Here is a 22,193-nt window from a genome sequence, read left to right on the forward strand (position 1 = left end):
GTCAGCTTCGATCAGTTCAGTGGCATTTATTTACATTCAATGCCGCCAATATGGCTGATTGATGACGCGTTGTGAAAACACATTTGTGTCTTAGATCAGGAGCGATACACCAGTCTGGAGAATGAATATGATCACTTGGTGAAGAAAAAGGAAAACATTACCCTAGAGCAGGGGTTCTCAACCTTTTTTAGGCCGGGCCCCCCTCCTGCTTCGGGTCAATTTTACAAGGCCCCCCATACCTGACATTTCCTCTAAAGATGTTTATTTTTAAACCTGTTTTATTAACCAAAACATTTGTTTTGCCTTTTTATTCTTCTACTGCATGTTATAAAACAATCCAAATTTAAACTAACTTTAAATTAAAGCTATACTTTTGAATTCAAAAGAAAACCCTCAGCTCTATTCTAACATTTTAACACACACACACACACACACACACACACACACACACACACACACACACACACACACACACATATATACATATACGTTCAGACATTCTTTACAACTTCAGATTACTTTTTCTTAAGTAAGTGCACCTGCCATTTAAACTGGACTGACTGAATATCTACTGTTTGTATCCATTACTAAATATACATACAAATGAAAAATACTGCAAATATATTTTCTGTCTGTTGATGCTGGTGCTCATATGTGCATAAACCCCACTGACACTCACAAGATCCTCCTCTTTGGGTGAACATCTATTATAAAACACTCACAGGACATTCATTTTGACAACTATACAAATATTTTGAAATTTCACGCAAAAATGTGGATCTATGGATCAAAGCCCCGAAAGCATGAATAACTTGTGAATCAATAGCGGACTTATGCGTGCCTAATGTACGACTGATATACAAGAGTGTCATACATTAGACGCGCGTAAGTTCGTTACTATAACTCTGATCATCTTTAACTCTACATTAGCGCAACGGTTTGTTTCATGCAGCGAAGAGATGAAGTAATGACCTGCACTCCCTGGGGGGGTATAGGTTACTTTTGCGGGTGGAAGTGGGACAAAACCATAGACTGTAAAAAATATGGACGTAGTGTCCGTGACGTCACCCGTAGGATTCTGAAGAGTGATTTTGAAGCCTATAGTTAACCTTCTAAATTATAAACAAATTAAGTTTGGAGTGTTTAAAAAAAATTGCACGCAACACTTTTTGGTTAACAATCTTCTCTGTTGTGGTAAATTTTTTATTCACAAATGTAGGTTTTTGAAAACTGACCCTTCCTTTCCTCACTTCATAAATGATTTATAATAATTTATAACCCCTTTGCAAAGTCATGTAAATGTATTTTATTTATTTTCATTATTTATTTTATTGTAATATTCTTTTATCGTGATTTTGTAACTCAAATTTGGTTACTACTATGTATATACCTTACAGTTGTGTCTGCCTTATGTACTTGCAATTGTATATTTTGACATTTCTATTTTGGTTAATTTAAAGCCTGTTTGTTTTGTACATTTTTAGATTTTCAATAAAAAAAAAATAATAATAATAATAATTTTGAAGCCTACAGTGGGCGGGAGTCGGCCGTCACCATCATGGAATCGCGCCACCACGCGTCACTCCCGGATAATCGAAAATGGCCAAAAAGGCGGGATGTGGGTGGAGCTGGTTGCTGAAACCACGCCCGCCTAGCGCGACAGTGGTGACAGCAGCGGCAATCTCCGTCACTCAAGTGGCCACGCCCTTAAACGGATGAGTTATAAAAAAATTCACCCCCCTCACAGTTGACATGAAGGGCAAAACTAGCTATATAGACCAAAACCAATTTTTGAACCAGGCTGTAGACATACTTTTTTCTGCTGTAAAGTTGGGCATTTTAACATGGGGAGTCAATGGGATTGACTCTCTTCTGCAGCCAGTCTCTAGCGGCCAGTCAATGAATTGCAGTTTAAGTCACTTCCGTGTTGGTTACAATAGAGAGAGCGGGAGGTTGCCGGCAAAACATGAATGTCGCGGGAGGGAGCAGGACGAAATGACGTATATTACGGTTAGGAGCGGGACGATATTTCTGCGGGACAGAAACTCGCGGGAGCGGGACATTTTAGAGACCTGTCCCTTGCAGGTCTCTAAAATGAAGTTTTGTGCTGCCGTTCAGTCTGTAGGCTATTTAACAGTGCGATGAATGAAATTTGCTGCGTCGAGTCCAAAGCAATCAATCACATAACACGAGAGAGACAGTGCTTTGATCATTTTCATTTAAAACATTAATAATGAAATTAAACAATTTTAGGATAATATTTAAATGAATTTTAAGCTATCTCGCGGCACCCTGGAGGCCCACCGGTTTAGAATATCTGTTCTACATGAAACGTAATAAAATACACCCAGTACCCAAATAATGCCTTGTCTGTTTTTTCTCGAAAACAATTTGCGTCCCCCTTCCGATCTCTCCGGCCCACCCCCCCCCCTGTTGAGAACCACTGCCCTAGAGCAACGCAGACTGACTCGAGTGCTGACCCGCCATTCCAGATACCCTCCTCTGAATATGTTCGCACACTGGGTCTTAGAGAGTATCCTTTTATACAAAACAAATTGTGTATTCCAAAAAAAAAAAAAAAAAAAAAAGGCTGTTTTTAAATTCGAGACTGTCTGAAAGTATGATTTCCTTAATATAAATATATTAGGCAGTCTGTTTAAAAATCTCATGATTGCCCTTACCATTTTGAACATTATTATACTAGCAGTAGAAGCAGGTGAGAAGTCATTAGCTAACGATTTTTAAGTTGGTCTATGTTATAATATGTGAATCACTCATGAGCTTTCTTTGTTTGCGTATTCAGAGTTTCATGACTATAAGGATCCAAGCGTGGACGACCTCTTCGAGGTTCTGCAACTACTGAACTGGACTATTCTAGAAATTTACATTCTCGAAATCATCCTGAAGTGGCTGGACGATTTCTGGCTGTTTTGGAGAAGTCCATGGAACGTATTTGATTTTGCCGTGACTCTGATGGTATGAATGTTGCAATACTATACTACTAATACTACTAAATGAAGCAATACTAATTTAATTTGTTCTTTGTTTGATTTAGTCTGGGTTACATAGAGACACTTACAGTAGAAGGGAATGGGGTCGATTTGTAAAGTTCCACTTTTACAACTTTTGCAACACTGTCAAACATAAATCCTTCTATCCTATCGCATTAAAAAACTGTATACACCTTTCACATTCTCAGATCAGTTTTGAAACATGAGCTTGTAAAACAGTCGTAACTTAATATTTTCCAACTAAAACCCTATTGTATCTGATCAGTAAGTGAAATTTATAAGAACATATAAACTGATAATTACCAGTATTAACTCAATTGGGACTAATGAAATTCCTTTCAATTTATAACTCATGCTGCTCAAAAACAGTTTTGTTTTTGACATACTGTAACAAAACAACATAAATATTACTTTTGAAAGCTTTCAAACAAAATCTATTAAATTTACTTGCATAAACCTTTACCTTTAGATGGAAAAGACAATCAACAGCCTAAATCTGCAATGTTTCATCACCTGGTGGCAGCAGAGTGAAATAGACTTGTAGTGAAGTAGACTTCTTCTCTTTTTCTCTTTTCAAATTTAGACTATTTGGTCTTTAAACCAGTTTTTGCTCTACACACCTGTATGCTGTAGTTCATAAGATATGGGTTATTTATGTCAGTTACATCTTTTGCCTGTTTATAGTGCCTTTGTGCGTGATTATTCAAATTTACCAACAAAATTCAATCCTAAAAGTGTATGTGAGAAACAGGTATGAGGCTAAAATATATTTTACAGAATTATTTAAAACAAATCTAAATAAAAGATGTAAAAAAAAAAAAAATGCATGTGTTAAGCTACAGTTCATTGAAAGGTGTAACAGTTTTTGTTTAAATGGTTATATCTTTAAAAAAATTAGAAATTTTTTTTTTTATAGAGATAATCCATGATCAAAGTTTTTTTACGTACTGAAAACAATGGATTTTTCAATGGTCATACGCCTAAATATGTATTTTAAGAAATCTAAAAAAAGTAATTTTTATAGAGATCTATAATTTAAGTTTTTTAGGCACTGAAAATGATTGAATTTTCTAATAATTTTACAAATTATTACGGAGAGAAATCTAACTAAAATGTGTAAAGCTACAGTTTACTTTAAATGGTTATATCTCCTAAAATGATTTTTAAAAATCTGAAAAAGTGAAGTTTTATAGAGATAATCCATAATCGAACATTAAAAACATGTAAAGCCACAGTTTACTAAAAGGTGTAACAGTTTAGTTTAAATGGTTATAACTCTGAAAATAATTTTTAAAAAAGTGAACTTTCATAAAGATAATCCATAATAAATTTTTTCCCCGTATAAAATGATTGATTTTACAAATAGAGAGTCAATCAATTCTGAGGAAAAAAATGAAACATTTTGAGTTTCTATCTCGCAATTCTGAGTTATAAAGTCAGAATTGTCAGTTTATATCTCGCAATTCTAAGAAAAAAGTCTGAATTGAGAGAGAGAAAAAGTCAGAATTACGAGATATAAAATTGCAGTTACATGAAAAAAGTCAAGTCGGAGATACAAACTCACATTTGTGAAAAAAAAGAGAATTGCAAGTTTTTATCTCAAAATTCGGACTTTATTTCTCGTAATTGTAAGTTTATAACACGCAATTTTGAGAAAAAAACGTCAGAATTGTGAGCAAAGTCTGAATTGTGAGATACAAACTCGCAGTTCTTACTTTTTTCTTACAGTTGTGAGAAATACAGTCAGAATTGTTGAATAAAAACTTGCATTTGTGTTTTATTTTTTCTTCTTTCAGATTGGGAGATATAAACTTGCAATTGGGTTGCCAAGTCTAGTTTTGGGGGGAAAAAAGACTGATATGTTCTCAGAATCAGGAGTTCTAACTTTATAACACACAACTGCGTGTTTATATCACACAAGATGAAAAGTCGCAATGACCTTTTTTTATTCAGTGGTGGAAATGGGCTTCTATAATTTTTTTTTGATTCAGTGGTACACAAAATGCCCGGAAAAAGGTGAAAATAATTTCCTTTCTGAGTATATTTCTTCCGAAATATTTTTTTTCTCTATAAAAAATTCTTCTTGAGGTAACACGTGAGAAAATAGGATGCCCAGCAGCCCTACTGACCCTGAAATTTTGAAAGGAGTATGTATATTCTTAACTGTAACATTTGTTTCCTTTATGTCCACAGTTGATGACTTTGAGCAAATTTGTAACAATCTCTCCAAAGAGGTGGAGCAACTGAAAATCCTGCGCAGAGCAAAGATTTTTAAAGCAAGTAATATAAGGTAGGTGAACAAATAATGTTTTCACTGTGGAGTGAAGGTGTTACTAGATGCCTGTAGTTTATGTGTATGTTATCTGTAGTTTTACTCGTTAAACATGTCAACACTTAGTTTGTGATTTCAGCGCGATGAACCAAACAAACCAACTGAATGACGACAAACCTGCTAAAGATGACGGAAAAGACAAAAGTTCAAATGTTGGTTTGGACCGCCATACCATGAAAACTGAGCGAGAGTGGAACATGGGTCTGGAAGCGTTTATTCAGGCGGCTGAGCTCGAGGATGACTGTAAGATAGAGTGCTGGCACGAGGACAATCTCTACAGATACTTCCAGTTGATGGAAAAGCTCATGCACAACCTAGAGGAGATGGAGCGACTCCAGAATATATTAGGTGGGTATGAACACCAAGCGTTTTCATGATCAGCTATGCAAAAGAAGTGCAAAATGATAATTTGATTTATGTAAGTCACCAGTTACTTTTTATCTGTTGTGACACAGTTCAGGGTATACTTAACCTGTATGACTGCTGAGATGAGAAGAAAAATGCATCAGCAAACCTGCGCTGTGACTTCTGTTCTCCGTCACAAACACTAGAGGGAGAACTTTGACAATTATAGATGTTTTGTTTTTTACACAGGTCAACCTCTTAATAAAATGTATATAGTTTAAATAGTTTATAGTAGACAATAGTATAATTAGTATTTCACTAGGAAGGATATTTTAAAAAGTGTGGTAACTCCTTTATCCAACTTCAAGATGGCAAGACTTAACGCTTAAAGATACATATAAGCAGCTGCTTTATTTTACATGGATGTGGTTGCTTCACAGCGGCATCCATTTTGAAATCACATGACTAGCTAGACTTGCACTTATGGAATAAATTAATCATGGCTGACTGCAAATACAGCAGTTCTACAATGCTTCATCCATACCACTAGGTGTCAGTACAAGACAACTCCCAGTACCTTTTCCCTTAGTTTCATGTATAACAACAGTAAAACACACAATAAAACACTCTCAGAGATCCTTCAGCAATTTATATATCATTAACATCTTAAACAAAAACATCGGTTTAATTCTCCTGAGGCAAATCTTGACAATGGCTATTATAGTATTATTGCAACATAATCAAGTTACAGTGTGACAAATCAACAGCGCCACATGAACACAATCATGATGTACGATACATTCACTCCTGTTTTATACTAGAGTGTGGTATGTCTGGAGAAACACAGAGGCATGCTTATGGATCAGTATTGGTGGAATACACAAGAGGGAGGAGCTAGGAGAAGGGGAGGGGCTAAGTGAGACTGCTAGTCTACTTAAACTGGCTGATGGGGGCTGGGATTTTGATGTCTTGGCCTCTCTCCAGTTTCTTCTCGCATTCAATGAGATAGTTCACTCCATCTATCACAGTCTGAACCAGCTGGACCTGAGCACATATTGATAAAGACAAGAAGTCATGGTGAGGTGATTGCATTTTTGTAGTTTTTAAAGAGACAGTTCACCCAAAAAATGAAAATTCTGTCATTTGTGTACCACAATGTATCAGTACCCAGGGCCTAAATTTAACACTTGCCAAGTGCCAAATACAAGTGAAAGTCTTCTTTGGAGAGTATTTGAAACAGTAGCTGCATTTTCATTACCCTTCAAATTGTGCAAATTTAAATTGTGAATTAAAAATAAAGGCTTTTGCTTTAAAACGCACAACAGCCAGCGTTTCAGGCTACGATTACACTAGTACAATTTTGCTACGGTTACGCCTGTCGTTTACACTACTCCGGTGTATTAGACCCTTGAAAATGTTTTTAGTTTTTAGTTTAGTTGTTTTAGTAAAAAAAACTTTGGGGTTGCGTTTCAGGTTAGGTTTACACTAGTGCGTTTTCGTTTTAAAATGCATAACTTTTGCTACGTTAATCCTGTCATTTACACTGCTTTTGACCCTCGAAAACGCTTTAGTTTAAAAACACTGGGGTTGCGTTACAGACTAGGTTTACACTAGTGCATTTTCGTAATTAAAATGCATAATTTTTGCTACGTTAATCCTGACGTTTGCACTACTCCAGCGTTTTTGACCCTCGAAAACGCTTTAGTTTGAAAACTCCGGAGGCGTGCGTTTCAGGCTATGTTACACTAGTGCATTTTTGATTAAAAACGCATAACTTTTGCTACAGTTACGCCTGTAGGTTTATACCATGCTGCCTGCCTCGAAAATTGAGACTTTCGAAAACGTTGCAAAACCCGTTTTAAAACTCCAGGGTTGCGTTTCAGGCTGTTTACAATAGTATGTTTTCGTTGTAAAATGCCTAACTTTTGCTATAGTTACTTTTGTCATTTACACTACGCCAGCATTTTCAACCCTCGAAAACTTTTCAGTTCGAAAACACAGAGGTTGCGTTTCAGGCTACGTTTACATTTCGTTTAAAAATGCATAACTTTTGCTACGGTTATGCCTGTCGTTTACAAAACTCAAGACTCCGGTGTTTTGACCCTCGATAACGGAGAATTTCGAAAATGCCGCAGACTCCGTTTTAGTTTGAAAACTCCAGGGTTTCATTTCAGGCTAGGTTTACACTAGTGCGTTTTCGTTTTAAAACGCATAACTTTTGCTACGTTAATCCTGACATTTACACTACTCCGGCGTTTTGACCCTCGAAAACGCTTTAGTTTGAAAACACTGGGGTTGCGTTACAGACTAGGTTTACACTAGTGCGTTTTCGTTATTAAAATGCCAAATTTTTGCTACGTTAATCCTGACGTTCGCACTACTCCAGCGTTTTTGACCCTCGAAAACGCTTTAGTTTGAAAACTCCGGAGACGTGCGTTTCAGGCTATGTTACACTAGTGCATTTTTGATTAAAAACGCATAACTTTTGCTACAGTTACGCCTGTAGGTTTATACCATGCTGCCTGCGACCCTCGAAAATTGAGACTTTAGAAAACGTTGCAAAACCCGTTTTAGTTTGAAAACTCCAGGGTTTCATTTCAGGCTAAGTTTACACTAGTGTGTTTTTGTTTTAAAACACACAACTTTCGCTACAGTTACGCCTGTCGTTTTCAGTACTCCAGTGGTTCGACCTCGAAAATAGAGACTTTCAAAACGCTGTACCCTATTTTAGTTTGAAAACTCCAGGGTTGTGTTTCAGGCTACATTTATACTAGTGCGTTTTCGTTTTGCGTAACTTTTGCTACGGTTGTGTCTGTTTACACTACGAAGGTCGAAAATGGTAACGTTTAAAAACGCTGCAGACCCCATTTTTAGATTGAAAACTTTTGTTGCCTTTCAGGCTACAATTACACTAGTGCGTTTTCTGCCATTTTTGACCCATTTGAGACGTCATTTTAAAATGAAAACGTAGTAGTGTAAACGGGTCCTCCAAAGGCAAAGCGCAGTAACTACACATTTGGTCAAAATTGAATTAAGGCTTAAAATGGACTTTGTGACAACTGTTTTGTCTTGTGGCAAAGTCTCCTGGTTCAGTCCCGTTTCAGAGAAACAAGAGTGTCAACATGTTTGACTAGCTGGTGTAAAAACTTTAAAGGCATTTTTCTCAGTTTCAGTGTTAGTGTAGTTACTGCACTTTGCCTTTGGAGGGCAGGTAGTCGCATAACATTGGGTTAATGGAAACGCTGTCATTTAGCAATACTTTTTATCGACATTTATAAAATATCGCTAAAGTTTTACGCAACTATATAATGGAAACGCACCTAGTGTTATTCACCAGTTGGCCAGTAACCTTTCTTTAAATTCATTCTAATAATGCCTGAAAACGCAGTATGGATTAGTGTGGTTATGAAATTGTGATTGATCATGAAACCACTAACCTCTGATTGGCCCAGCCTGTCCAGATTGGAAATATCGAAAGTGTTTCCAACAGCTGCAGTGTCCACTCCTCCAGTCCCTCTTTTCTGCAGCCGCAGGTTATCCAGGATCTTAGGGAAACGAGGGTCCTGCAAGAAAAAGACAATACACAATAGACAATGTGGTTATTAGCAGTTTATTGGCTCACCCCAACACCAAAAGTACCTGCAAAATTCTAAGCTATATAGGTGAGAAAGTTAATAATGTATTTTTAGAGCAAGAACCTTGCTGAGGCGAGGAAGAGTAACATGGACGCCAGCTCGTAGCCCTGTGCCCAGGTTTGATGGACAGGTGAGAACGTAACCAAGACGCTCGTTCCACATGAATTCCCAACCCTTCTCCTTAATTAGTCTCTCAACCTGAGGGACAAAGAGATATAAGAGTCTTGTGAGAAAGATATTAAAAAGATGGTTAAAAATAAAACCTGCAACATGTATCCATGGTGCTACAAGCAACAGACTAAGACAGACCCACACACATAATTACACACAGATGCCCATCTGGCAGGGCGATGTGTTTACAACTGTATGTCCACAAAAGGGCATTGCTCTGAGCTGCAATAAACACTGCTGCAGTATCTCTGCTGGATAAATAATGGAGGCTTGTGTGGTTTCAACAGTGACTGGACTGAGAGCCACATATGTACATGTGCATGACCTCACCTCTAGAAGTCCCTTGCAGAAGCGCTCAAAGACCCTCCTCATGTTGCCTCCTTTCTCCATGGAGATCACACGAGTGTGGTCTTCCTCATTGATCCACACCAAGAAGGTTTTCTCATTGTTGTGCCTGGAATTAGAAAAGCACCTGGTTATTATCTTCTGTAGAAATATTGAGGCAAATGTCTTCGGTCTGTAAATATTTGCATGTGACGACAACGTTTTTTTGAAAGTTTGTAGGTCGGATAGAATCAGGTCTTTTGAAGAGACCTCCACTATGTGCGTAAACAAAATAATGGGTGAGATTTGAATGTGACAGATTTGAATAGTGAGAACAGTCCTTGTACCAACTGACAGAACAATGGAGAACATTATTGGTTACTCATAGGAATGGAATTGTACAAAGTTTAATTATTCTGGTTCCTCAGCAGTTGCATTAATTGGGAATTAAAAAATGTTTGCACTTTAATTGCATTGCATACATATAGAAGTTGCACTGCATAAAAATTTTTAAATTACTTATCATTCTCTTTGCACTTTATATTTCTGAATCATTATAGTCATTTGTTGGGGAATCAGACTACACTGGTTGCGCTGTGTGTTTCTGATTCAGTAAAAAAAAGACAGAATCACTACAGTCATTTGGTGGGAAATCAGACTACACTTGGTTGCACTGTATGTTTCTAATAATGTAGAAAGGACTGAATCATTAGAATCATTTGTTGGGAAATCAGACTACATTGGTTGCACTGTATATTTCTGATTCAGTAAAAGAACTGACTGATTAGAGTCATTTGTTCAGGAGTAAGACTACACTGGTTGCACTGTTTATTTCTGATTTTGTAAAAAGGACTGAATCATTAGAGTCATTTGTTGGGAAATAAGACTACACTGGTTGACTGTATATTTCTGATTTTGTAAAAAGGACTGAATCAGAGTCATTTGGTGGGAAATCAGACTACACTGGTTGCACTGTTTATTTCTGAATTTGTAAAAAAGACTGATTAGAGTCATTTGTTGGGGAATCAGACTACATTGTTTGCGCTGTATATTTCTGACTTTGCAAAAAGGACTAAATCATTAGAGTCATTTGTTCAGGAATCAAATTACACTGGTTGCGCTGTATATTTCTAATTCAGTAAAAAGGACTGAATCATTCGAGTCATTTGGTGGGGAATCAGACTACACTGGTTGCACTGTATATTTCTGATTTTGTAAAAAGGACTGAATCATTAGAGTCATTTGGTGGGAAATCAGACTACACTGGTTGCACTGTTTATTTCTGAATTTGTAAAAAAGACTGATTAGAGTCATTTGTTGGGGAATCAGACTACATTGGTTGCACTGTATATTTCTGACTTTGCAAAAAGGACTGAATCATTAGAGTCATTTGTTCAGGAATCAAATTACACTGGTTGCGCTGTATATTTCTGATTCAGTAAAAAGAACTGACTGATTGGAGTCATTTGTTGGGGAATCAGACTACATTGGTTGCACTGTATATTTCTGATTCAGTAAAAGAACTGACTGATTAGAGTCATTTGTTCAGGAGTAAGACTACACTGGTTGCACTGTTTATTTCTGAATTTGTAAAAAAGACTGATTAGAGTCATTTGTTGGGAAATAAGACTACACTGGTTGACTGTATATTTCTGATTTTGTAAAAAGGACTGAATCATTAGAGTCATTTGGTGGGAAATCAGACTACACTGGTTGCACTGTTTATTTCTGAATTTGTAAAAAAGACTGATTAGAGTCATTTGTTGGGGAATCAGACTACATTGGTTGCACTGTATATTTCTGACTTTGCAAAAAGGACTGAATCATTAGAGTCATTTGTTCAGGAATCAAATTACACTGGTTGCGTTGTATATTTCTAATTCAGTAAAAAGGACTGAATCAGAGTCATTTGTTTGGGAATCAGACTACACTGGTTGCACTGTTTATTTCTGATTCTGTAAAAAGGACTGATTAGAGTCATTTGTTGGGGAATCAGACTACATTGTTTGCGCTGTATATTTCTGACTTTGCAAAAAGGACTGAATCATTAGAGTCATTTGTTCAGGAATCAAATTACACTGGTTGCGCTGTATATTTCTGATTTTGTAAAAAGGACTGAATCATTAGAGTCATTTGGTGGGAAATCAGACTACACTGGTTGACTGTATATTTCTGATTTTGTAAAAAGGACTGAATCATTAGAGTCATTTGGTGGGAAATCAGACTACACTGGTTGCACTGTTTATTTCTGAATTTGTAAAAAAGACTGATTAGAGTCATTTGTTGGGGAATCAGACTACATTGGTTGCACTGTATATTTCTGACTTTGCAAAAAGGACTGAATCATTAGAGTCATTTGTTCAGGAATCAAATTACACTGGTTGCGCTGTATATTTCTGATTCAGTAAAAAGAACTGACTGATTGGAGTCATTTGTTGGGGAATCAGACTACATTGGTTGCACTGTATATTTCTGATTCAGTAAAAGAACTGACTGATTAGAGTCATTTGTTCAGGAGTAAGACTACACTGGTTGCACTGTTTATTTCTGAATTTGTAAAAAAGACTGATTAGAGTCATTTGTTGGGGAATCAGACTACATTGGTTGCACTGTATATTTCTGACTTTGCAAAAAGGACTGAATCATTAAAGTCATTTGTTCAGGAATCAAATTACACTGGTTGCGTTGTATATTTCTAATTCAGTAAAAAGGACTGAATCAGAGTCATTTGTTTGGGAATCAGACTACACTGGTTGCACTGTTTATTTCTGATTCTGTAAAAAGGACTGAATCATTAGAGTCATTTGTTGGGGAATCAGACTACATTTTTTGCGCTGTATATTTCTGATTCAGTAAAAAGAACTGACTGATTAGAGTCATTTGTTGGGGAATCAGACTACATTGGTTGCACTGTATATTTCTGACTTTGCAAAAAGGACTGAATCATTAGAGTCATTTGTTCAGGAATCAAATTACACTGGTTGCGCTGTATATTTCTAATTCAGTAAAAAGAACTGACTGATTGGAGTCATTTGTTCAGGAATCAGACTACACTGGTTGCACTGTATATTTCTGACTTTGCAAAAAGGACTGAATCATTAGAGTCATTTGTTCAGGAATCAAATTACACTGGTTGCGCTGTATATTTCTAATTCAGTAAAAAGAACTGACTGATTGGAGTCATTTGTTCAGGAATCAAATTACACTGGTTGCGCTGTATATTTCTAATTCAGTAAAAAGGACTGAATCATTCGAGTCATTTGGTGGGGAATCGGACTACACTGGTTGTGCTGTATGTTTTTGATTCAGTAAAAGGACTGATTTATTAAAGCCATTTGTTCAGAAATTGGACTACATGTTTTTAACTTAGAAAAAGTACCAAATTCAAAGATTCATTAGTTTGGGAGTTAGACTAAATTGGCTGCATTATTTGTTTGGAAATCGGACTATACTGCTTGTGCTGTATGATTCTGATTCAGTCAAAAGGATCGTCTCAGAGGCATTTGATCTGCAATTGGTCTACACTGGCTCCGCTGTATATTTCAGATTCTGTAAAGAAAAGAACTGACTCTGTCATTTGCTTGAAAATCAGACTGCACTGTTTGCGCTGTTATGTATGTTTCTGATTCAGTAAAAAGGATCGATTTAGAGTCATCCATTGCAGAATTGGATGGCACTGATTGCACTGCATGTTTTTTATTCACTAAAACAATCGATTGATAAAAGTCATTCAACTGGACTATAATAGTTGTGCTTTAGGTTTCACGCTTGTTGCGTATTTTAATACGCCAATACATCTGCTTTGGCGAAATGGTTGTGTTATTTTTAAAATAAGAACCCGTTCTCTTTTCCAAACCTAGTTACCCTTGACTTTATTCCATTTTAGTCTCACTTTCAGTCTCTAATGGTATCAGAAGTGCTTTGTTAGCTCAAAAACCATCAGGGTATTAAATCAGAGGTAATTTCCAAATTGACTCTGGCAACACTGGCACACTTTCCCTTGCAGGCAGAAGGAAGACAAGGATGAATTATGCAGAAGATGTAAGCGAGCCCTGAGTACACTCAGGGTCGATATCAAACCACAGCATATGGCAGCAGAGGTTGCTACAGACTATTTCTGGATGAAACGCAGTCCTGTCAGAGGACGTTGTTTGCCATCAAACCACTCAACTCCTTCTCGCTGAGGTTAAACTCACCAGATGCCTCTCGCGTCGGGCCAGTCGCGAGCCATGCCTGCACATGTCAGCAGGGGCGATACAGGCTTATCAAACAGGAAGTGATCCTATATAGCAAAACGAAAGGTCAGCGTGAATTCAACAGTGTTGAATTACATATCATCAAATTTGTGAATATGCCCACATCAATGAGCTGCTGCTGCTCTTGTTCGGTCATCTGAGTGAGGCTGTAGTATTTTCCAGCCAGATCTGCTTTTAGGCCTGCCAAGGCATCAACCACGACCCTCTCCACCTCTCTGCGCTCAGCGCGGGTGCAGGCCGGGGGCAGACTCAGGCCTCGGATACTCCTACCGGTCCTGACTCGAGACGACAGTACGTACTTCTCATCGAACTGGCCTCCCCGTATCTGATGGGACGAAAGTAGGATGAATGTAATGGAAGTAACTTAAAACTTTGAGAATGCGAAAGAATGGCAAACTATTGTGATAGTATATAACTAGGTGCAGTGTAATTTTAATTAAACAAATTTTAAAGCTACAACCTGAATTACAAATGTATTTATTCAGAAATGTTTTTTTGAATAAATAATTTTTTTTTACAAATGTATGACATTTTTCATACAAAATCAAAGCATTTAAAACCAAAACACATATACTACCAGTCAAAAGTTTTTAATGATTAAAGATTTTTAATGTTTGTTTTTTTTAAAGCCTGCATTTATTTGATCCAAAGTACAGCAATTTTATATTCATTTTAATATTCTAAATTTGCTATTATAAAAAAAAAAACATTTATTACTATTATTAAGTTAAAAACAGCGGAGTATAATTTTTTCAGAATTCTTTCATAAATAGAAAGTTCAGGAGAACAGTATTTATCTGAAATAGAAATCTTTTGTAACACTATAAATGACTTTATCATCACTTTTGATCAAATTGAAGCATCATTGCTAAAAAAAAGTATTAATTTCTATAATTTATTTCCAGAATAAATAAATAAATGCTGATCTTTGGATCTTTCTATTCATCAAACAATCCTGAAAATAATTTACTAAACTGTCTTAAATATTGATAATAATAATAATAATAATAAATGTTTCTTGAACAGAAAATCAGCATATTCGAATGATTTCTGACAGATCATGTGACACTGAAGACTGGAGTAATGATGCTGAAAACGTAGCTTTGATCACAGGAACAAATGACATTTTAACAAATAGAAAGCAGTTATTTGAAATAGGAAAATAATCGACAATATTACTGCTTTTGCTGTATTTTATATCAAATAAATGCAGGCTTGGTGAGCAGAAGAGACTTTAAAAAACATTAACAAATCTTACTGTTCAAAAACTTTTGACTGGTAGTATTTATATATTTGTGTGTCTTTGTTATAGTGTAATTACACAAATGAGTTATAAGTAATTAATTAACAACATGTACTTTGTCATTTGCTTGTAATTACATACTGTTATTACTAAAGTAAATACTTTTACTGTGTATCAAAGACACTGTTATATAATTTAATGGTTAAAACATTAAAATCTCTCTATAAATATAATTAAAAATATCTATAAAAACACATTTTAACTCACAGTATCATACATAACGAAAAAACATTCCAAGACTTTTGGGCAATAAAAGTGCCCACAGTTCAAGAAACACTTTACTGCTATCAATGTTGTATGTGTAACTAAAACACTTCCTGTTACCTTACTGGAATCCAGGTCAGTGGGGTGTTTCATGTTGCAGGGGTCATAACCATTGTGCCTTTCCTTGATGACTGGGTTAAAGAGGTCAGCAAAGACCTGCACAAAACATGTTTGATGTACTTTTGTGCTCCAAAAATGCTAATATGCCAAATATTTGATATATAATATCCTCTCACCTCATATGACTCCTCATCTCCTGCCACCATTCCTACTGTCTTAATAAATGGGTGGCCTGGATTGTCCACGCCAGTTTGAATAGCCTCGTCCAAAGTGTAACCATTCGGAGTGGTTTTATTACACAGCTTAGCGTACACAGCGGGAGTCAGGTGACTGGCCATACAGTTATTGTGCTTCCGCAAATCTGGATATTCAGCACTGTTGGGAAAGAAAACTAAGCTGAAAATCAAGGACAATGGCTGTGTCTCAAAACCAAACATTACAATTTTGTCGAGCCTGTCTATCAAAATGCCATTTGTGACCCTGCACCACAAAACCAGTGATAAGGGTCAATTTTGTGAAATTGAGATTTATACATCATCTGAAAGCCGGATAAAGAGGCTTTTTAGGATAGGACAATATTTGGCCAAGATACAACTATTTGAACCATTTCAACTTTTTAATCTGGAATCTGAGGTTGCATAAAACCAAAGCATTGAGAAAATTGCCTTTGAAATTGTTTAAATGAAGTTCTTAGCAATGTATGCTACTAATGAAAAATTAAGTTTTGATATATTTATGGTAGAAAATTTACAAAGTATCTTAATGGAACATGAGCTTTACTTAATATCCTAATGATTTTTTTTGGCATAAATTAAAAATAGATCATTTTCACCCATACAATGGCTATTTGGTTATTGCTACAAATATACCTGTGCTGCTTAGTACTGGTTTTGTGGTCCAGGCTCACATTTTTGAGCATCAAACCCGCGTTCTTGACGCGTCAAAATCCTTGTTAGCTCCCTATCAAAACAGCGCTTTGCGCGTCAAAACCGCGTTCCGAACGCGTCAAAAACCTATCAAGCTGCAAAGACGGCGTTCTAGAATGTCATAGACGCGTTACGTACGCGTCAAAACCTTTTAAGCTGATTGTCTCGTGTTTTTTAGATACAGCCAATGTTAAACCACTACGTCTGCGTTTTAACGACAAAATGTGAATTATGAGGATATTAATGCGTGCGCACAAATAAATAAAACGTTAATTTGCTTTCATCAACATTTTGTACATTAAAGGTGCAAAAATGAAAGGGTTCATTCTAAAATATAGAATATAAAATGTAACTAGTCTAATATAATGTAATATAATTCTTATTTATCGCTACGCGACCGTGGAACGGGATCATTCCTGATATGAATGAATGACATATTTGACGCCCACGTAGGCATTTGTCCAATACAATACTTGGTTTGTTTGGCATTCTATCACTATTTCATTGTATTATGTAGGATGTTGCCGTTATAAAACACGGATATGGTTGTAATTACCTAGGAGGAAAGATTCTCCGAACGTGCGCTCCTGCATTGACATGCTGCTCTCTATTCAGGAAGAATCCCACGGTCAGAGATCCAGCACCGACCAACGACAAGATTCCCACCTTCCTTTTACTGGACAAAATCCGTGCGAAGTTGCTTGCCATTTTAACCCTATAGAAGCAGACGAGGTCTCTCCAGATGAACGGGGTCTTGAAGAATGGACAGACAGAAGGATAGACACTGGGATTACTGGAGGATGCAGGGGAATGCTGCGGATATCTGCCCTTCTCCCAACACAAGAGCCGACCGATCACCCTCCCCTCCGAGGCAGCAGCAGCAAAACGAGATGAATTCAGAATCTCACACAGCCTAGTGCCGCTTACTGTAACGTTAAAGTATTCAACAACCTTGAATATCACTACACAGCTATTTCATAAGGATCCCAATGTGGTTCAATTTTATTAATGGCTTAATGAGTTTTTATGGCACCAAATGGGAACAATAAATGTGTTGTTAACCATAAAGCAAGTGACAGCTCATTTGAACTTTGTACGTGACTTTGAAGCCCATTGGTTCAGCGTTACCTGTGAAAGAATACACGCCCGTCTGCAGTAAGCGCATGCGCGCTAGGCGTTGGCTGCTGAGTGGCGCCTTTACATACATAATATGGTTATTTAGATATAGGTTGATTTTTTTTTTTCTGTGGTGGTTGTGATACTATGAGTATTACAGAAGCCTTACAAGTACACGTTGGGTCTTTGAAGTAAACTTAGAAGGTTAAAAATGCTAAAACACATCATAAACAGACTAGAAGGATCGCACAAAAATATCGTTTCAATAGAAACGTATCCTTTATGTTATATTACAACAGTGTTATATCTTCATTTAAAGGAGTAGTTCACTTTCAGAACAAAATGTTCATGTCATCCAAAATGTTCATGTCTTTCTTTCTTCGGTCGTAAGGAAATTATGTTTTTTGAGGGAAACATTTAAGGATTTCTCTCCATATAATGGACTTCTATGGTGCCCCCGAGTTTGAACTTCCAAAATGCAGTTTAAATGCAGCTTCAAAGGGCTCTAAATGATCCCAGCTGAGGAATAAGGGTATCCAGCGAAAGGATCGGTCATTTTCTAAAAACATTTACAATTTATATACTTTTTAATCTCTACACAGAGTACACACAGAGCTAGACAAGACGAGCATTTGAGGTTAAAAAGTATATAAACTGTAATTTTATTTTAGAAAATAACAGATTGTTTTTCTTTATAAGACCCTTCTTTCCTCGGCTGTGATCGTTTAGAGCCATTTGAAGCTGCATTTTGGAAGTTCAAACTCAGGGGCACCATAGAAGTCCATTATATGGAGAGAAATCCTGAAATGTTTTCCTCAATAAACACCATTTCTTTATGACTGACGAAAGAAAGACTTGAAAATCTTGGATCACAAGGGGTCGAGTACATTATCTGTAAATTCTTGTTCTGAAAGTGAACTACTCCTTTGAGACTGTGCTATCCACGTTTTTCTTCAACATGGAAGTAAGCATATGGGTGAGACTCAGGTTCATTATCCGCTATCCATTTCTGTAAGCGTGGTCGCGGCAGTTTGTAAATTTAATGTGTCTGACTTCCGGTCTCATCCACGTGTAGCTATTTTTAGCTGTACAAAACAGCTCGTTTTGCTGCTTGATATTGCAGTCTTACCTTAGAGTCTTACCATATTATTTGAATGCATTGTCTTAATTATGAACATACTACTGCAAACAGTTTTACCATTTACTGCACTTTGTTATTCTTCTCGTCACAGCGTCTAATAAACCGGAACCTCGCACATTTCAGAAAACCAATTTGAAACTTCCACGGAGGGGGGTGGATAGGACAACGGTAAAAGGGTGAAAGGGTTTACTTGAAACCAGTGTGCTCATAATTAAGATAATACATTCAAATAATTTGGTAAGACACACCAATTTGCAATATCAAGCAGCAAAGCGAGCTGTTTTGCGCAGCTAAAAATAGCTGGGCGTGGATGAGACTGGAAGAAAAAGATGGATATTGTGAATATAAAGCATTTAGCCGTGTGATTCCCTTACGAAAAATAACCATGGTTTAAATATATTAAAATCAGTAAGTGATCATGTTTTTTTGACATATTGATTACCATTTGTACTACAAATACGATGGTTAATCTGAGGTTGCCTGCTGAAAGAAACAGCTAAACCAGCCTAAGCTGGTTGGCTGGTCTTAGCTGGTTTAAGCTAGACAAAGCTGGTTTTAGCTGGTCTCCCAGCCTGACCAGCTAAAGAGGTATCAAAAAAGCCCTCTAAAACCAGCCTGCTGACCAGCTTAAACCAGTTATGACCAGGCTAATTGTAAATGGAAATAAATGCACGAGCAAGTTTTCAGTCACTTGTTGTATTGTAAGGGTTGTATTTTAGCTATGAATAAAAGTGCAGATTGTTTTAACAGCATGTAAAAATCTTAACAAGTGTGCTGTAAGTCACATGACCAGATACTGTATATGATGTGTCTCAAGTCTCCATAAAAGGAAGCACGTAAAATGTGACCCTGGTCCACAAAACCAGTAATAAGGGTATTTTTTTTTAATTGATATACAACTATCTGAAATTATAGAATCTGAATAAAAAAATCTAAATATTGAGAAAATCGCCTTCAAAGTTGTCCAAATGAAAATCTTAGCAATGCATATTACTAATCAAAAATAAAAAGTTTTGGTAGAAAATTGCCTAAATATCATAATGGAACATGATCTTCATTTAATATCTAATAATTTTGACACATACAATGTATTGTTGGCTATTGCTACAAATATACCCGTGCAGTTTATGACTGGTTTTGTGGTCCAAGGTCACAAATATGGAATACAGATACAACAACCATATTTGATATATAAGACATTATGATTGTTTCATATGTACTCATGTAAGATGGAAAACATTTGGGAATAAATGGGTTAACCTACATTCCTCATAAGCCTGCATTAGGCCTAACCACTAAGACAAGTTCATAGCATTTACTGGTCTTAGTTGGGATGAAAATCCCTAGTTTAAACCGCTCCACCAGGATACTTTGCAGAAATCATGTGAAATAAACAAGCGACTTACCGTAGGCAAAACACACTAAAGCCTGTATAATAATCTCTTACTGTATTGTACAGCAAGCTGCTCATTATTGTGAGATTAAATCAGTGTTTAAAGGATGGCAGGCAGAATTGCAGACTTTGTACAACATAGGGATATTTCTAGTGAAATTCAGTGCAAACGTGGAATGTTTGAAAATGCATGTCATTCACGAAATCTATCAGCACTGGTAAATGAATAATACATTGCTTTATAAACAGTCATGCATATTTGAAATAAAATTGTAAAGCTTACCAGATACTTTCTAAGCCGCCGACGTTGGTCTTATCTTCTGAAGTATAGGAACCAGGTACAAGGGCAAAGCTTTTACTTTCTTCAGTGTAGCAGAGCAGAAATAGGTGTGTCTTTCTTTATTACAGTACCATGGCGTGGTTAAGACTTCCTTTAGTTTGACCTGCCACCGTAACGCTCAAGTACTGTGCCATTCATTCATTGGCTGGCTGAAGCTTCCTAATGTTTCCTGGGAACAAAATCACGACTGGATTCCTTATCTGTGTCCGGTGTCATCAGAGCTGGCTATGAGATAATGAAGCCACGATCAGTTCAAAGGTCACTGGGACGACGGGATTAATGACACGTCCCTTTACAGCGCACCTTACAACACTTTTACCTTGATGTTGTTAAAATCAACTACACAATGTTACAAAGAACATTCACACTATATGCAAAAAATAACAAAACAACATTCAGTTTAAGGCCATTTTTGTCTTTATCAACTGTATTGTTTATTAACTGATAAATGTTGAAGGCCTTTGACATCTTAACGGAAAGCAAAAATGGAAACTACTTACAAATATAGTTAAAGTGAGAACTTAACATATATGTAACACCTAAACTTCTTGCAGGTTTATTGCTTACTCTTTTGACTTATTGTACAAACAATTTAAGGTAAAATCTATAGCTAATATTAAACTACTTTCCCTAGTGAAAAATATATTTGAAATACATTAATTTCATTTAAAGTACACTAAAAATACATTTACATATTTATGTAATTAATCATAATACCCTGCAGTTGTATACTTTTAGTATACTTAAGTATATTTGATTGTGCTAAAGTGGAACGTTTGCAAGTACAAGTTTGCAAGTCTTGCATTTAAAGACTAATATAGATCACACATTCCTCATTAATAGTAACTTAAAAGCACATTCATACTTAATATTAAGACATATGAATTGTGCAAGTACTACTCCAAATAAAGTGCTACAAATTATTTATCATTATTATTTTTCACTTTCACTGATGTTGATTTTTTAACCAGCATCTGTTCTATCCATAGATACCAAACATTCATTAATTTTCTGAATTTTAACCCTTTAAATGCTGGTTTGTTTACATAATGCCAATAGTAGTTAAATAGTAGTTAATTTCCATATACTAAATGCTAAGCAGATTTTTTTTTTCTTTGCTTATTAGCTTCTTGGGTGTGTCAATGAAGAACAACAACATTCATTTTGAGGCATTTATATTTTTTTTTGTAGTGTCAGATTTTTTTTTTTTAAACTAACACTTAGGGCCATAATTGACAAAAATGGCCATGTCATAAAACTGCCATAGAAATGTTATATATTATTTTTTTTTTTTTTCACTTTCACTGACTGTTGTTTTTTTATCAGCATCTCTTCTATTCATAATTACCAAACATTCATTCATTTTCAGAATTGTAATGCTTTAAAAACTGGTTTCTTTACATAATGCTCACTGTCAGTGGGCAACACTAGCTCCAGAGCTTCCTCTGCTGAGTAACGTCTCTTCATCCTGCAAGCAATGAAATGACCAAGCCCTCAAGCACCAAATATGTATAGGTTTTGCTTTGCAAACACCTGTCTGGGCTGTGGGAACACTCAAACTTTGTATAAAATCTAC

The 22,193-nt window shown here is 36.2% G+C and overlaps 1 protein-coding gene across 1 annotated transcript; it reads right to left on the reverse strand.

Annotated features, from left to right (window-relative positions):
* Positions 1 to 6,317: 6,317 nt before the first annotated feature.
* Positions 6,318 to 20,714, reverse strand: ckmt1 (creatine kinase, mitochondrial 1). Its single transcript, XM_073832341.1, has 10 exons — positions 20,561 to 20,714; positions 17,184 to 17,380; positions 15,878 to 16,076; positions 15,702 to 15,797; positions 14,178 to 14,399; positions 14,015 to 14,100; positions 9,825 to 9,948; positions 9,387 to 9,521; positions 9,126 to 9,251; positions 6,318 to 6,732 (listed from the first exon to the last, which is right to left on the reverse strand). The coding sequence occupies exons 2-10, from the start codon at positions 17,333 to 17,335 to the stop codon at positions 6,619 to 6,621; spliced, it is 1,254 nt and encodes a 417-aa protein (XP_073688442.1). The 5' UTR covers positions 17,336 to 17,380; positions 20,561 to 20,714; the 3' UTR covers positions 6,318 to 6,618.
* Positions 20,715 to 22,193: the final 1,479 nt, after the last annotated feature.

The sequence above is a fragment of the Garra rufa genome, chromosome 25 (assembly GCF_049309525.1).
Source record: "Garra rufa chromosome 25, GarRuf1.0, whole genome shotgun sequence".
NCBI classification, from domain to species: Eukaryota; Metazoa; Chordata; class Actinopteri; order Cypriniformes; family Cyprinidae; genus Garra; species Garra rufa.